Here is an 18397-nt window from a genome sequence, read left to right as displayed (position 1 = left end):
GTCAGCTCCTTCTCTTCTGGCTGCTTTTGTTCCTACCCATCTTACTTCCACTTAAGCCTGTTTGCACCATCGTTGATCCTCTATGTTGCCATTTTGGATTTGCGCATCTAAGGGTACATCACTTGCTAAACCAAAACTCAGATAAATCTTAAACGTTCCCATATGAAATATACATTGTGAAATCTGAATAAAGAACACAAGAACATAGCCATGAGACATGAATCATATATTATTTTTACTTTTGTCTCTATTCGTTTTACAAGAGCTTTTAAGTACAAATATTGCAAGGTGGTGAACAGATGTAGAAATGAAATAACAAAATTCCTTAACTAGTGCCACACGATAGCTACAGAAAAACAGAGAGACAAAACTTGAGCAGAAACAAACACTGGGAAATGAATGGTGAAAGGGAGAGACCATTTAAATCCAATGTCTGAAACTAGGAATTGATCACCACCGGGCTTGGTTATTGCTTTGGTTTCTGATGGTTTAATAAGAAGAACGCAGTGCTTCAGTTTCATCATGAGAAAAGCGGTGAGACTCGTTTGGGAGATGCCAGCTTTGCCACGCTCTTAAACTATTCAAAGTCATGTAGTAGTAGAACCGGTTCAATCACCATTGCGTTTCCTTCACCTCAAACAATCCGTGACTTAAAAATGGTGTTTTTGTAGAGGAACGTACCTTTGGTTGGTTGTATTTTGCACGGGTGGTAATGAGGGTACAGCCATTGGTGTTGAGCTGCAAATCCTCCATTGCGAGTACTGCGGTTTTCAGATCGGCTACCTCATATCTTGTGTAGTGCTGCAGAGTAGAGTTCTGTAACCAATAGCATTCTTTCATCAGGAAACATAAAAGGAAAAAAATATTGTATTCAAGAAAAATGACTGACCCAAGGATCTTCAGTTTGGTCGAGTGTCCATCTGGCTAGGAAAACAGCTGAAGCAGCAACTAGTGATGGCAGGAACTTTAGGAAAGTATATTCCACAAGTGTCAGCTCAGCGAGATAGTTTGCTAAAAACTCCATTTCGATGAGAGGCGACTGCATAAATTATGAATAAGGAGCACAATTAAATTCCAAGTCTCCATAGTAGCTAAGATTAATGGCGAATGGATCATTGTTCAATACCTTGTAAGAAGCTTGAGCTGCTCTAATGAACCGCCTGCCAAAACATAGTGTTGAGGTAAGTTGAAAAATGAGTCATACTGTGTTTTGAACGAACCAAGTTGGGAAGATGTGGTGATGCATATAGTTCTCCCATTAGTGTTTACCTCAGAAAGGTTTTGGTGGTCGGAACCGATAATTTAAAGTGCACATAATTCAGAACTTGAATCTCCATGCTCAGCACCTGAAACAAAGTTTATAATTTGTTTATTTCTTTGTCAAGAATCTATACACAGCGAAGACACCAAGATATGTGTAATTTGAACGGTACTTACTTCTGGTCTCGTATATGTGTTGGCCGTAATGAAGCAAAACTCCTCCACCGGTGGTGCGCAAACCTCTTCGTATTTTCTTCATGGTTCAACAAAAGAGGTAAAAAGTCAGAGAAAGTCGTAGTGCTAAAATTAAAAAGTATACTTCTATTTCACTTTCGCCCTCACCTTAAAAGAAAATGCTATTCAATAGAATCGTGTTACTATAACTTGAATTTGTCACATGCAAAAATAACAAAGTAGGGACTTACGCAGCTATAAGCATGCAAGCGACACCAAGGAGCTGGAGTCTATGCCTTTCAATGCAACTGTTGGACAGAAACCGATCAATAAGATTAACTGTAAGGTAAAGCGTATCTGGAACCAGCTTGTAGTCTTCAGAAACCTGGAAGCAGTACACGCAGTGGAGAATGTTACACAAAATGAGTGCTTGAAATAATATTCGGAGTTGGCGCTAATTCAAGGAATGCTACGTACAGGAATGTTAATGGTCTTGTTTAATACGAAACATGATAAGGTGACGCCTCTGTTTATTTATATCTATATATGTGAAGTTTGATGGAAACTAACCTCTACAAGCCAGTCAATCAGAATCCTTCTCATGGCTGGGTCAATATCTCGCTGCACAAGCTCCATATAATTAGCCAAGGGTCGTGGTTGAAGCTGCAGAAAAGAAGGGTTATATAACTCCGAAAGTCCTTATGAAATTAATTGTGAAAAGATGTAAACACTTGGGATCGTTGTAATTAAAAACCTCTGCAACATGTATGTTGTCGTATATATCAGCAGCATACAAGCTGCAACACTGAGGATCTTCATAGTTGGAATCGATATCTACAACTTGACGAAAATCCATTACACCAGATCCGTCTTCTTCTGCACAAACCAATAAAAAGACACATACCTTGAGTAAGAGTGAGAAATATACATTTTGGTATAGACTTCACTTGCTTCAATCCTTAACAGGAAATGTTACTTAGCAAAAAAATTAGCATTTTGGAGTCCAATGTTTGAGCAAAGTTAATGGGCAATCAAACAAGACCTCGGAGTTGAGGATGGTGGCGAATGTATCATTATATTAACTGAAAGTGCAGTTCTTACGTTGCTCAGTAATTTGTTCGTCTTTAGAGATAGAAAGAGAAGCATTTTGGGATTCCACCATCCTGAACTTGGACAGATCTTCTGCTAGTTTTGATTTTTCTGTATGCATATCATCCAGAATTTCCATGGCAACATCAGCACCTTCCTTTGCTGCCTTTGTACACTGTTTTAGACTCTTTCTGGTAACCTACAACGTGATCTCGATAATATGAAACCCAAAGAAGAAGTTTGAAGACTATAACCAACATAAACCAACGAAGATAAAATTACCTTGATGTTCCCTCCACCTAGGAGGTCAGAATATATATTTCCTGCGGAGGTATTACTCACATCCTGAAGTACTGAACGCTTCTTTTGCTGATAAACAAGAGAAACAGTGAGATTAGAGCTTTTGTAGTAACATGTGCTGCAATTCGTTTTGTAGGAAGATGATTGAATACCTGTTTAAAAGAAGGTTTTGTTGGAGGGATAGATACTCCTCCTCCCAAGGCCTTTTTAGCTCGTGATCTTGTAATGCGGCCAAAACTCCCCTGAACATCTGAAGTAGAGACGTTTTCTTTGTTTGCATTTGGATGCATCGAAGAAGAGCAATCCATAATTTAGCCGAACCTGCAGATCAAAAGAGGTTATAGTCACTGTATAATAATCCCTTTGCCTCCATAAGTAACCAGTGTTCAAAATGCAGCAAGAAACAAGCATATAATAATAATACTCACATTGTGCCACAGATCTCTCAGTTTCGAGCTAAAGGAAACAAGCAGCTAGTTATTATGTTGAATCCACATTAGAATCTAATTTTTTTCAAATCTAATCATTCAAAACCAGATTATCAAGCGTGCCAAGAGGAACGATTACCTCTTAACACATGATGAGCCAAAGAGTACATGCAAGTTTCAGAACATCTTAATTTCACGAATGGTCTACACAATTTCAGAAAGCTAATACAAGCGGAATGATCTCCTCAGTCCAAGGCAAACAAAAAAAAAACATTACGCCGGAAAAAAGATCGACCAATCTAAAGCCCAAACTATGATCGATTGAAACGAAGATAAACAAACAAGCTACGATTCCGGGAAAAAAACAAAAAAAAAACTCAGAAAATCGAGAAACAAAACAATAAAAAAATGGTGTGGAGGCGAGACGTGATGATGATGATACCTGAGCTCAGGTAGTCGGATTATGATTTTTTTTTTTGGTCTAAATGTTAATCGGATTATGATTTTTCCGGCGATGGCGGTCTAGAGAAGCTCACTTAAATAAAATAGAGAACGCTCCAGAGAGAGAGAGTGAGGAATGAAATTGGGAGACAGTAGAGAGAGTGTTGAAATAGGTGTAGGTGGGGGAGAGCGGAGAGGAGCGGGGAAGCGAGACTCAGTAAAAGGTACTGTTTCAAATTTCACTATTATCACTCTTATTAAAAATAAAAAATAAAACTCTATTTTCCTCACCTATAAAAATAAACTTTCTACTTTGACAAAGGTGATTTTTAATTTTCTTAAACAAAAATATTATTCCTTTGCTTTTTTGGTAAAGATATATTTTTCTTTGGTAAAATATTGCCACATATGTTTCCTATAACTTGGTCTTTGTTACTATGCGTGGAATAGTGCAATCTGTATATCTATTTGCTAGAGTATTTTTATTTTCCTTAAAATGAATGGATGGCAATTGAACAAATACAAGAGGATGTATGCAAGTCACAGACTGTAACTGTACATTTTGATCATGAATTCTGTAAATATACAAATACAGATTACGCTCACCCACCATGACACTACTAATGTTGTTTGCATGTATAGTATCATTGTCGTATGCGCCGAGTTATTTAGAATGTGTGCTAGATTGACTATGTATAGACAGTCCAAGAGATACTCCTCAATCGGCGGAAACAAAACCATTACTTTGGGCAGAGGTATAAGCGGTATTTACATCGAGAATTACTATAAACAGGGACGTGACAGATAATACACTACCTTCTTTTCCAGCAGATGAATCAGGATATTCATTTAGAACATACGTTAACGGGTTGTGATAGATTGATGAGGATAATAAATATTAGAACAAGTTTGTCACTTATTCTATTCGGAAATAAAAGTTTTCATATGAATTATGGAATGTATAAAGAATTTACATCAATCTCAGGTTACATTTGTTACGGATTGTTACGAATAATGAACCAACTAATATCATTTACGCTGTCAAATAGATTCCAAATTAATACCAGTATTTTGGTCAATAACATCTATATATTATAACACTTTTAAATGCAACAAAAAACAAGCAAATTTGAAAAGGAAGTGGAGAAAACAATAAATACATTACTTGCGTTTGTACAATTATTTCAAGAATTTATTCACATATAAAAATATTTTTTATTACAATTAGTCAAAAAAACATTTTGTCAATTCAAGTATGTTAAATACGAAATTTTTTATTACAATTAAGCAAAAAAACTTCTCGGCCAATTGTTTTTGCGAGTGTAGTAGCCCAAACGTTGCTTGATGGATATTTTCAGTAACAGACGAAAGCCCAAATAAACTCGGACGCGCCAAGTATCTTAATCTCATCGGCGACCACTTTTAACGGCGGTTAGAAAAATGAACTCTCTGTTCACCTCCTTCCGCCGCATCCTCCCCTTAAACCCTAACTCTCACCACCACTTCCTGCTTCACAAACTCTTATCAACTCGCCGTTCAACCCCGCCTATTCCCATCCAACGGTTACAACAACCGCCCGCCCCACCCGATCCAACCACACGCCATCAACTCACCGTTCCTGATTTCTCACAGACCGATCTCGCCACCATATCGAATCTCCTCGAAAACCACAACGCAATCCCCGGTTCGAGCCTCGAGTCAGCTCTGAACGAAACCGGAATCGAACCGAGCTATCAGCTGGTTCAGGCTCTGTTCGATCGGTTAAGCTCCTCGCCGATGCTGCTCCACTCGGTTTTCAAATGGGCCGATACGAAGCCCGGGTTCACACTGTCTCCGTCGCTATTCAATTCCGTTATCAACGCCATGTGCAAGGCTCGTGACTTCGAGAGTGCGTGGTCGTTGATCTTCGATCGCGTGAGAAGCGATGAAGGATCAGGATTAGTCACTGCAGATACGTTCACCGTTTTGATCAGACGGTACGCTCGTGCCGGTACGCAGATTCGTTTGTTAGCTTTAACATTTAAATTTAGAATGTTATAGATTTTGCTTAGAGCTCTCTCTCTCTTGTAGGAATGGTGGAACAAGCTATACAGGCTTTTGAATACGCTACGAGTTACGATCTACTCGAGGTTTTGTTAGACGCTCTTTGTAAAGAAGGACACGTCACCGAAGCTTCGATGTACGTGGAGAGAAGGCGAAGAAGGATGATGGATTCGAATTGGATCCCCTCTGTTCGGATCTTCAACATTCTATTAAACGGATGGTTCCGCGCGAGAAAGCTAAAGCAGGCGGAGAATCTATGGCGGGAGATGAGAGAGATGAACGTGAAGCCGAGCGTCGTCACTTACGGTACTCTCATCGAAGGATACTGCAGGATGCGTCGCGTCGAGATCGCGATGGAGGTTCTCGAAGAGATGAAGGCGGCGGAGATGGAGCTTAGTTATATGGTTTTTAATCCGATAATCGACGGTTTAGGAGAAGCTGGGAGGTTACGAGAAGCTTTGGGGATGATGGAGAGGTTCTTCGTCTGCGCGTCGGGTCGTCCTACTATAGTGACCTATAACTCACTGGTTAAGAACTTCTGCAAGGCGGGAGATTTGGCTGGAGCTAGCAAGATACTCAAGATGATGATGAGCAGAGGCGTTGATCCTACTCCGACTACGTATAACCATTTCTTTAAATATTTCTCGAAGCATAACAAGACTGAAGAAGGGATGAACTTGTATTTCAAGCTGATTGAAGCTGGACATAGTCCGGATCGGTTTACGTACCATTTGATCTTGAAAATGCTCTGCGAGGATGGGAAGCTGAGCTTGGCGATGCAAGTGGACAAGGAGATGAAGAACAGAGGGATCGATCCGGACTTGTTGACAACCACGATGTTGATTCATTTGCTCTGCAGGCTGGACATGTTTGAGGAAGCGTTCGAGGGGTTTGAGGAGGCAGTGAGGAGAGGGATTATTCCGCAGTACATCACGTTCAAGATGATCGATAACGGTTTGAGATCGAAAGGGATGACCGAGATGGCGAAGAGGTTGGCCGGTTTAATGTCGTCTCTACCTCATTCGGAGAAACTACCGAATACGTACAGAGAAGTGGTGCTGGATGCGCCACCACAGCCTGGTGGAGATAGAAGGAAGTCTATATTGCATAGAGCAGAGGCAATGTCTGATGTGTTGAAGGGTTGTAGAAACCCAAGAAAGCTCGTGAAGATGCGTGGGTCTCCCAGAAAGACTGAGAAGTTGGTATATGATGGAGATGCAGTGAGAGTACCACACGAGTCTTCAAGTCCTTTGCCGTAAACAGATGTGAGGAATGAGCTTATAACGGGCTTGGGATGGGCCATTTTTGACTTTGGGTTCCACTTCTAGGATAGAACTTTGAGACTACCTTTTCATCTATTGTAACCCAAACCAACGAACCATCTTGAGTTATAACGATACACACACATACTGTGTAACAAATAGACATTTTGTCCAACTACTAGCCCGAATGAAGTGGTTAGTGTTTACCTAACGGACTGAGAGTTCTCAAGACTCTAAATAAAACTGTTATACAAACAAAACTAGATTCGTAAAAGAGTTCAAAATAATTGATTAGATTATGTACAATAGAGTTGTAGAATAAAATATTCAGCAGCTGAATCACTTCAATAGAGATGTTGAAAATGAAATTTGAAGATGTGGATTAACCGGTGTTAAAAGTTTAAACATGTTAAATAAGATGAAAGTGGGAACTACCGACGATACATGTTATTTTCTAAAGATTTTTGATATTTTCATATTTTTAGTTATTTAAAACCAATAATCACATTATAAATTAAATATTTTATTTTTATTTTTTATACAAAAATTTGTCATTTTAATTTTTCTATAAATAGAAAATAAGTTTATTTAATTTGGATATAAAAAATTATTAATTAGTAAAATATGATGTTGAATTTTATTCAACAAAACCATTGTAGTGGATATAAATTGAATATATGTTGAATGGTGAATTGGAAGAAAGAAAATATGACATGGAGTGTTAAAAATAAAGTAGAAGATGTTGAATTTTGAAACCATTGTACATAGTCTTATAAGTATGCTTAGAAAAAAGATATACAAGAAAAAAATATCAGAGGAATGAACATTTCGAAATCATTTGCTTGTTCTAAAATGTTTTCTTGAATGTCTTAACATTAGTTAATTGATTTTAAAAATTAAATATTCTTCAAAATTATTTAGTGATCATGGGTATGCTTAGGATGTATATACAGAGGAAAACAAATACTCCTTATATATAATTAAAACTAAATAAATTATGTATCTGTTTATATGATTATACCAAAAAGTTATATTTTTGTTTAATCTAAAACTGAACTAAATTCAAACCGAAATTTTGATTTGGCTCAAACCATCAAATTAAATCTCGATCACGAGTTTCCAAGCTCGATAAACTAGAAGCCAGAATTATCAAACCAACTGAAAGCAATTGACTGAATGGCCACTTCTGCCTCTACATAATGTTATATGTGTATTACCGAATCCTGCTAAAATTCGATCACGTGCGATATATATATCTCTAACATGGAGTTGTCATACAAGTGGAAAACGTATATTCCACATGTAAACAGAAGAAATAACTGAGAAGGGTGGTGAAAAAACAAGAAGAAAAACAAGAGACAGAGGGAATCAAAAGAGATAGGGATAGTGAAAGGTCCCTCTCCTTCTTTTCAATCCCTGCGTAATAAACACGGAGGATGATGACATAAACTCTTACTATTAGATTGTGAAACTGTTGTATATAATTTGTCAGCGAAGGTCAAGCTGCCCTTCAAAGCAACGTACCACTGAGATATCTTCAGTTCTGGCCCCACTCTTCGTCTTACTATTATTCTATGAATTTTGAATACTACGTGCTTTGGTTTTGTAAGTTAGGTTTTCAATCATATTTCATCTATCATTATCAAATCATCACTATATTCACTACCCACTTTTGTGATTTGAATTTGAGGTGAATGAGAAGAAAAGGTGAAAAGTAGGGGCAGCGAGAGAAAATTATATTTTTCTTATCGAAAACATTATATTTAGAAATATGAAAATTATTTAAGTTACTACCTAGATGACAACATTGCATGGAAATTCTCTAATACAATGGTTAACGATTAGATACTTCTACTAAAAAACTGTACAGCGCTGTATTAATATTGCAACTTACCGTGGTAAATGCAATGCATGTCCATTTGTTATAGGTAGAATTGTTTCGAAGTAATTGCCTATGTTGTATGTAACTAAACTATATATAAAACTATCAATTATTTTTATTATAAAGCATTTTATTTAGTACATATTTTTACAATTAAAATTAGTAGTATATTTAACTAAACTGTTACTTATTTTATATTTTAGACTCTATAATATATACTAATTTTACAAACGTAACAAATATGTATATATTGAACATAACTATATTTTATGTCAGCTGAATTTGTTTTCTTTTTTAAACAGTCGAAATATTAACACCAATACTTGACTTTTTAAAACTTATCATTTAATAATCATCACAACTTTCAAAACCTTTCTCCAAAAGCCTATCAATCTTTTCACATTAAATGTTGCTTCTAACTAAAATTTAACCCATCTGGTGATATGACGTATGGTACCTTTATAAATCTACGAAGCACACAGATACACAAGTTGCTTCTCTTCTCCGTGTGCATTTACAGTTACATACATACTTATACTTTTTCTTAATATTTATGACGTTAGCATATAGAAGAAGATCTTGTCTGATAGTTCTCGTACGAGATGATCCAAAATCTGTCAGAGCTCCATCATTGTCGTCGTCGTCGACAGCTGATAACATTGATAATCTATTATTTATAATTCATGTAAATTCATATTCACTGACAATATTGACCATTTTCTAAAATAAATCATTAACTAATAAGTAATAACTAGGTATATGCCCTTTTGTAATAATATTCACAGTCATTATCATCACTCAGTCACAGTCCATCCCCATACGTCAAAATGATGGCCAAATCATAAACCTATAATTTCAGTTTATAAAAACTGACAATACCAAAATAATAATATATAGATATGTAGGAGTATGATTTTACGTATATCTTGAATTAATACATATCTCTATAATTTTTATTTTTTATTTTTTATTTTATTCAATTTTGATTGTTAGTTAGAAGGAAAAAACCAAGCAAGACAAATGATATGAAAAAATACCAATTTTAAAAAAAAAAATTCTTAAAGTGAAATAAAAGTTAAATGTTGATCATATAACTACCATATTTTAACGATTGTTTAACCATCATATGCTACATACAAAATATATTCTAAAGTCAATGCAACTGAGGTTCCAAATAAGAAAAACAATTCGGACGGTGCAGATTAAACAAAACAAATGCGAATCAGTAGATCAAACAATTACTATAGTTTTGAATGATAAACAATTCAAATAAAATAAATTATATATTTAAATAATAAAAATTACAAAGAAATATAATTAATAAACAACAATAAATCATGTACTAAAATCATGTTACTGAAATTTTGAAATCAAATATAAAAACAGTAAAATCTAATGAAATATATATATATATATATATAATATCCTCCACTAGTATACATATTTAAATTATATTATTATATTTTACATAATACATATTATAATTAAACGTACACTGTATAGTTATAAGTAAAATAGAATGAAAATATTGTATTTATATGTTACTTTAAACCATGTTTCTGTCATTTTAAATCAAAATAATATAACACTAGAATTTAACGAAATACACACCTTTTTCATTAATATAAATATTTAAAATATACTACTATATATTTGCATAATGCTTATTATAGTTAAAACACATATATATAACTACAAGAGTTTAAATAAATGTAAAAAATCATGTGATAAAGTTAAAAATAAAAATAAAAGTAAGTAGACAATGATAGTTTCATATTGTTAAAGTTGTAAATAAAATAAAATGAAAGTTATTTATAAAATCAGATAAATGTATATTTAAAATTAAATATTTGCACTTTGTAACAAAATTATTTATCGGTCGAAAAAGAAAAAAAAACAGATCAACACTACTAAATATTTAGCGAGTGAAATCTGTGTGCAGATCTCTTGTTTTTTTAACAAAAATATAAAAATATTAAACTACAAGCAGATATCCCGCTAACTGTTTTTACAAATAGAAAAACGTGAAAGACAACTTAAGAACAGAAGAACTACACCTGCGGGTGAACTGTATTTCTCCTGCTAAATCATTCGAAAATACATATCAGAATTTAATATGTTATAGAATGTTTAAATTGATTCTAACGCGTTGTCCAAAAATAAAATTAAAAATTCTAACGCATAGTGGGTTTTATCGAATGTGAAATTGATGTATGGTCAATCAAAATAAATCTTTTTGGACTCCATGCAATATTTCAAGGACAAAACAGAGCGTTACTGCACACAGCAATGAATAATGGAGAACTGTGTTTCATGTCGTTACCTATTCATAGTTTCATACATAAGCAAATACATATTATGAAAGTCCATAGCTTCTTTTCTATGATAAAATTCAAAATGTCAGAAAATAGGGTCTTTGAATTATAGATTATGTGAAAAAAAAATTGCAATCTTAATTTTATGGAAAAGGAGTACAAGGAAAAAATCGATTTATTATGATTTATTATGATTTATTGAAGTGAAAGTGAATAATATGAGAATTACAAACATTACAACTACCCAACGGACCCTTCATTTTCATCCACTGGTCTGTTATATCCTCCGCGATCTTGACGGCGTCGAAAGCCGTTCCCAAGAGCCCTCTTCTCGTGAAACCCACCGTGTAAAGCCCATTCTCTCCTTTCCATCCGTTTGGAAACGGCGTTTTCGGCATCCCTTCCTTTGTGAAGAAACTATTGTCCTGTAAAATTTCAAAGGACATATATATTACTTTGAATTTTTTAAAAATAAATAAACAAAACAAAAAACAGGGAGATGAGAGAGTGAAAACAGGAGAAAGAACAATAGTTATGTTGTCTGTTTACTCTTTTTTGTAATTTTGGGGGATTTTTAAATAGTGAAAAAGGGTTTATTCCATTTTGCATGGAGAAAAGAAGAGCTTTGGAGTATTGTTCCCTTTGTAGCATGTGTTAGGTCCATATCATAGAAAGTGATGGATGATTCGCTAAACGATAACACTAAAACTATTATTATCTACAACCTCTGTACACTTATCAATATATGCATAACCTTATCATTTGATCATCACCATTATTCTTGAAAACGATTTTTTTCTTTCAATTCTATGCGAATGTTGTTGGTTCTCATAATTTCATCATCATCACACATGCAGACGAGGCCATGAGAAGAATGATTAATAAATGCGTTTTAGTACCTTGAGCCAGTAAGGCACATTACTCTTATACCCGGTCGCTAGTATTATCGAGTCGAACTCCATTTCTTGCCCGTCCACAAACTTTGCTCCTTTTCTCGTTATTTCTTTCACCGCTTGCGTCACCTAATAGTCAATGAACACAACACCAATCATTTACGTTAGAAAATAATTACAAAAACTCATACAAAATTAGCTATAGAAAGTACAAACACACGCATGTAATAGAGCCAGCTACTCTTCAACTTAAAGCATATCTTTACTCTTTTTAGTTAAAAGCAACTAACATTCGAATTACTAGGAAAAAAAACTAACATTAGAATACTACCTAAAACACCAAAATCATAATAACGAACTTACCCTAATGTGACCGGATTGTATCAAAGATATGGCGCCAACATCAAGAACCGGAGTTTTTCCCCCGACATTTTTTAGCTCAATAGGCCCGGTTTTAGGTCGTCGGAGGCCTAACCGGTCGGTATTGCCCAACGAAAAATAAGCAAGAAGCAGCAGCAAATTGTCCACCAGCTTCAGAGGAAACCATTTCAATAGTGTCATTGCTATTCCAAAACTCGATAGTCCAAAAAAATCTCTTGGTAATACATGTACCTGCATCATATAATAATCGATTAAACCAGATTAGTTCAGCCACGATGGTGTACTTTTTTTTGGTAATCATGTACTTTGACAATGTGTATCGCTAATTAATTACTTACCGAGTTTCTAACGACCATATGAGGCAGAGCACTGTATCTACAAAGATCCAAGCACACCTCCATACCGGAATTTCCACAGCCAACCACCAAAACCTTCCGGTTTGCAAACTCCGAACCGGATTTGTACGCACTGGTGTGAACAACCGGTCCAGTAAACTTCTTCAAACCGAATATATCAGGTATCACCGGTTCAGCGTTTTCCCCTGTTGCCACCACGAGCCACGTGGATGAATACACACCGTCTTTCGTCTTCACCGTCCATAGACCAGAGGCCACATCGAACTCGGCTTTTTCTACGGTTTGGTTAAAGATTGGTTTGATGTTAAACCGGGCAGCGTAAGACTCAACGTAGGAGATGAATTGTTGCTTAGAGGGGTATCTTGGGAAATTTTTAGGGAACTTCATAAGAGGAAGCTCGCAGAAGTGTTTAGGTAGATGGAGCTTAAGACGGTCGTAGGTACGTTTTTGCCATAAAGAAGCTAAGCAATCAGTTCTCTCTAGTATAACCGATGGCACGCCTTGGTTTGATAAACAAGCCGCTACCGATAAACCGGACGGACCGGCACCGACGATGATTGGACCGGTAACGAAGATTCTACTTTGCTTTTCTTCTAAACAAGAACTCATGTTTGAATAGGCGATAAAAAGAAGGAGAGGTAGAAGAAAGAAGCTGTCTTTATATTTTTCTCTGACGATCACATGCACCTAAAGAAGTGTCCTGTTTTTAGGGTCTTTTCTTGATTGTTTCTCGGGAAAACCCAAGAAACGAAGTTGGAAATTAAGATGAGGTTTAAATGCTGAGAGAGAGTGAAGAGGCGTGAGAGAAAAGGAAAGGATTTGTGTGTGTTATGTGTTTTTCAATGCCTAATAAGTAGATGAGTTTAATTTATGGGTTTTTCATCTTCTTGTTGTATTAGAGGAGAGTGTGTTTGATGTGTTGTTATTCAAGTACAGGGAGTAGAGTAGGTCAAAGATGGGGAAAAATGGTGCAGTCATTAAATATAACCACAATAAAAATCTTTGCCATAGATTCTTTAATACTACTATTCAAACTGTTTTTTTTCTTCTACGATTAATGACAAGATCTTTTGCACTTCCGTTGCTTGGCGCTACCAAAACACTGCCCGAATGTATTATGCTGAGAAACTAGTAAGTTTAGACAAACAAAAAGAAAAACTAGTACGTGTTTAATTTTAACTGCATGTTTTTTAAAAAAAACTGCATGTTTTTTTAAAAAACTGCATGTTATTAGATTATTCTATTGGCGATGAATTTCGTATTATTAGAAATAACTTTTTGTATCTCATTCTAGGACTCATTTATTTTATGGTCGTTATAATATGGTAAGTTTTTTTTTTAAATGCGATAATGTCTTACGTTTTATTACCAGTGTTCGTCTGATATTTCAAACATTGTACACCGCCTTAATATGCTGTATATTATATCTAATATTTGCATTGTCGTCTTTCATAATGTAAATGGAGTTAAATACTTTAAATTCAATACTATCGTTATATACCTTTTTACCTTTTTTATAATTGATCTTTTACCGAAAGTTTTGTTGCCGTCAAGAAAGCATAGTAGAGGATTCATCTAATTAAATGACTAATAATATATATCACACTCTTTCTCAACACTGTGAGGTTATGATTTATGAACCTAATCCTCTTAATTCTCAAAACAACCAATATTAGTTTTGTCCCGAAAGTCAGTCATCCGATCATATATGATCTTTAGGCTGTGTCTAGAGTGTTTTTCATATGCTAACAGCATTTTGTAATAATTAACTTTTTTTTGTTTTAAAAAGGTCGATATTTGTGGGCTGGTTGCCTTTTTTGCATCACTGCTATTCATGGAGAATCACTTTGAAAACAAAAATGAAGTTAGCCTTTTCACAACTATTTAACTTTGAGCAAGAAGGAATAAAGGTGTATATTGTAAGCTCTTCTGCTATTATTAGCGATTTTTTGTACGAAAATCCAAAAGTCATTAGAAGACGTAATAAATATTTCTTGGCTAATGTTAAACACGATAATTCCTCAAAAAAATTTAACTTGTTTGTTTGATCTCCTTATCCCATCCGCAGCTTCATTTGCGCGCGTCGGAAAGAAAGATAAACAAAATTAATAGCAAGTTAACAACTTCTACACTTTTGTGTGGTTTTGAATTGGCTGGAAAGATGATCAATGGGGATTGTACGAAACACATAATTAATAAGTAGTTATTATGTGGAAAAATGTAATTGCGTTGCGCATGACTGACCACTCCTTCGTTAAATGTCGACTAATGCAGCCGACCTCCACTTCCCCCTTGAGGTTGCACTATACATAAATAACATATTTTATTAGAAAGCATCTTTTTCCAAAAATGAATCACTTAATCAAGTTATATCATTTAGACATTTACTAACAGCTTTCATCCAAAACTTATTTGGTGGCGTTTATAATAATATGCTGATAGAATCAAAACCATAAGACTAAGATATCATAATTAAACCAAAACTTTTGGGATCTCACTCATCCAGGCTTTGTATTTAAATACTATTAGTTGCTATGCATATTAACTACTGATTTAATATGACTTATTTGTGTTTACACATACGTAGTTTCAAGGAGAGAGGACAAGAAAGAATAGAAGAAAGAAACAATGCGACGTTAATTAGTTGCAAAAAAAAAAACAATGCGACGTTAATTATATTTATTTTGAAATGCATGCGCATGGTGTATTTTAAGAGGTAAATTAATTATTTCGTGCATGCCAAACCTAAGTGTTATTTTTGAATGTGTTTTAAATCTTTTTGCACCAATAAAATTTAGTATTAGTTGGATTGGACATAGTCAAAATTGACATCTGGAAGGTGCAGAACCGAAGGCCAGTAGTACGGTAATGCATTTTTGGTTTAAGAATTTTTTTTAAAGATAATTATGTATCTTTATTAGAAAAACCAAATTTTGAAACTGTTATAAATATGAAGTCTAAGAAAAAAAATTAAATGGATATTTTTCTCAATACTCTTTTGCTTTTTTAAAGTTAATTCGCGTTTGTTCGTGATACTAATCATGGAAGATCATGGAGATGGAGTAAGATTTGTCCTTGATAACTAATAAATATCATCTCACAGAATTAAGACGCGATGATACGATCGTGAATTTTTAAATATCCAACTACTTAGAAAGCCTTTTGTCAAAAAAAAATCCAACTACTGTATATTATCTCCCTTTCGGGGTATTATTTTATTGGAAACGTAGACTATATACATATACTCTTCGACCTGGGTCCATTATGCATTATTACATAGAGACAAATGTTTTCTTGTGCTCCAATTAACCAAGAAACTTATCATTGTAAATTGAAAGCAATTGATTGCCTTCATACTAGCACTATTTAGTTACCATGCTTTGTCCAAAAATAACAAAAATTGCGTGCCGATTTTATTTATCTATAGTGCTTATTTACGTAACTTCCATATCTCTCTAATACATATGATTAGTTGATTTACTGTAACCTTTTTTACTATCTAATGGGTCTAACGAAGCAATTTATAAAACAATTCTTTATTGTATGTGATTCCATTTGATTTATTGTGTAAAATACATATCTTTAAGTCTTGTGTATCTAAAGTTATAGAGTTGATTTTGCATGTGTATCTTATAAGTCATGGTAAAGCTTTGTGCTAAAATAAAACTAGTTGCAAATATACATATGCCCTAGCCTTGAATAAAGATACCTCTTGCACATGAGTTCAATCTAGTTTCAAAATTTTGTAGCACTACGCAAGCTTTTCAAATTCCGGATGTGCATTAACTAGTGATAGACTAAGAACCACCGTCAACTTAAAATTAATACTTGGGGACGAAAATTCAAATGTTCGCATATGTAAACCATAATTTTATAATCAAACAAATTCTAGACTCGTTAACTATGCATGCTTGGTATAATAGAATGGTCCTTGCTTGTTAACTAAAATGGTCCTAACTTACAGTTGAATAGATCCTAGACTCCATGACTAAGCTGGAAGACAGAACACAAGCTACACAAGTGTATCGCCTACTAGTAATCTACGTTATATGCATGTTACGTGGTTTAACGATGGTCCCTTTGGTTAGACGAGGAATATTGGGGTACTTGGATAAATCAACATCAGCAGTGTTGTTTGTACATATTATCGATAATTGCAAAGATATGAATATTACACTGTAGACAAAGATTTTAGGTCCCACAAAAGTGTCATGTATCCTTCCTCTGCCTTCAATTCTCTCCTTCTGTATTTTTTTCGACTCAGAGCTCTTTGGAATTTTTCTGTCAGGCTTGAATTTGCACTCAATTTGTCTAATCATAGTTACATGACCACAAGTTTAAACAAACATTATAGAGAGCTGAGCTAGCTTAATTTTGCATTAGGGGAGTATATGTATCTGGAAGTATTACTCTTGACATCATATAATCAGGATTGGACTATTACTCTTGACATCATATAATAGTATCTGGAAGTACCCAAGTAACTCATATCAACATAAGTCACTAATTCTCTAAACATAATCGCATCGTTTTTTCGTTTTTAATGGTATGATAAAATGGTATTGAGACCACTGTATATCTGGTAAACATTTGTTTAGTGACTAACTTGGTTAAACGGTTTTACCAAAAGAAAAAAAAGGTCAGTTACAAAAAAAAAAGTTTAACGGGTAGAAACGTTCTGGCTTTTCTAAGAGAGCCATGGACAATGGTCCATGATTCGAACTTTATTTCCACCACGAAATTATAGAAAAAGGGAATAAATGATCTGTTATCCACTTTTGTATAATATTGTGATAGGCATGTAAAACGCAATTTGGAAAATACCATATATTACATGATTTGTTCGTATTGGTGTAAGAAAAGTAATATAAAAAGTTTAATGGATAGTTGTACTTGTATAACTAAAAAAACTAAGAAATGTATTTTTGTGTGTGTGATGCATCACATCAATACTTAGGGATTCTGCATATTGAACAATAAATAAATGTACGTACTCATAAAACTGTCCCAAAATACATGAAAATTTCTAAAAGCAGTATCTATTTTGCAAGCATCTCCCAGAAAATCTACAGACGCAAAAGTGTCATCTTATGCAAAATAACAAGATGAGAGATAGAGACGTACGTTATTGGTTTGATTATTACCGAACAAATTAATGATCAAATAGAATAATTGAAAATGAGAAATCACGAGCGTTTTAATGGTTACTATTAGGACTATTAGGTCATTTCCAACCAATTCCATTTTTTACTCCAATGAATATGGAATAATATAAGACAAGATTTGGGTTCACCCCCTATGGTGAACCTTCAAATTCACCACCTCTCTAGTAACTAATCAAAGTGCCAACTAGACTAATAATAAAATAATTAAAAAAATAAATAATATCACATTTAATAATGTTAATGTCACTATTTAATCCCTAAACTCAAACTATATACCCTAAATCCAAATTCTAAACCCTAAATTTTAAATTATAAACCCAAATTCTATACCTTAAACCCAAACTCTATACCCTAAACCAAAATCTTAAACCCTAAACCCAAACCATAAATCATAAACCAAGAAATCTA

The 18397-nt window shown here is 34.4% G+C and overlaps 3 protein-coding genes across 3 annotated transcripts; 1 reads left to right on the top strand and 2 right to left on the bottom strand.

Moving 5' to 3' along the window:
• Positions 1 to 205: 205 nt before the first annotated feature.
• On the bottom strand, positions 206 to 3843 carry LOC108817577 (cyclin-A2-2). The gene is made up of 13 exons (XM_018590305.2): positions 3694 to 3843; positions 2976 to 3144; positions 2806 to 2892; positions 2536 to 2722; positions 2189 to 2310; positions 2005 to 2097; positions 1686 to 1819; positions 1438 to 1513; positions 1270 to 1346; positions 1127 to 1160; positions 890 to 1039; positions 682 to 816; positions 206 to 577 (listed from the first exon to the last, which is right to left on the bottom strand). Exons 2-13 carry the CDS (start codon positions 3129 to 3131, stop codon positions 521 to 523), a joined length of 1308 nt encoding a protein of 435 aa, XP_018445807.1. The 5' UTR covers positions 3132 to 3144; positions 3694 to 3843; the 3' UTR covers positions 206 to 520.
• Positions 3844 to 5052: 1209 nt separating this feature from the next.
• On the top strand, positions 5053 to 7140 carry LOC108814648 (pentatricopeptide repeat-containing protein At5g11310, mitochondrial). The gene is made up of 2 exons (XM_018587258.2): positions 5053 to 5682; positions 5763 to 7140. The coding sequence occupies exons 1-2, from the start codon at positions 5133 to 5135 to the stop codon at positions 6992 to 6994; spliced, it is 1782 nt and encodes a 593-aa protein (XP_018442760.1). The 5' UTR covers positions 5053 to 5132; the 3' UTR covers positions 6995 to 7140.
• A 4206-nt stretch (positions 7141 to 11346) lies between these two features.
• On the bottom strand, positions 11347 to 13782 carry LOC108816441 (probable indole-3-pyruvate monooxygenase YUCCA4). Its single transcript, XM_018589013.2, has 4 exons — positions 12807 to 13782; positions 12451 to 12699; positions 12094 to 12216; positions 11347 to 11619 (listed from the first exon to the last, which is right to left on the bottom strand). The coding sequence occupies exons 1-4, from the start codon at positions 13431 to 13433 to the stop codon at positions 11383 to 11385; spliced, it is 1236 nt and encodes a 411-aa protein (XP_018444515.1). The 5' UTR covers positions 13434 to 13782; the 3' UTR covers positions 11347 to 11382.
• Between the last annotated feature and the right edge of the window lie 4615 nt (positions 13783 to 18397).

Source organism: Raphanus sativus, chromosome 7, assembly GCF_000801105.2.
Source record: "Raphanus sativus cultivar WK10039 chromosome 7, ASM80110v3, whole genome shotgun sequence".
NCBI classification, from domain to species: Eukaryota; Viridiplantae; Streptophyta; class Magnoliopsida; order Brassicales; family Brassicaceae; genus Raphanus; species Raphanus sativus.
This window is presented reverse-complemented; position numbering and strand designations above follow the sequence as displayed.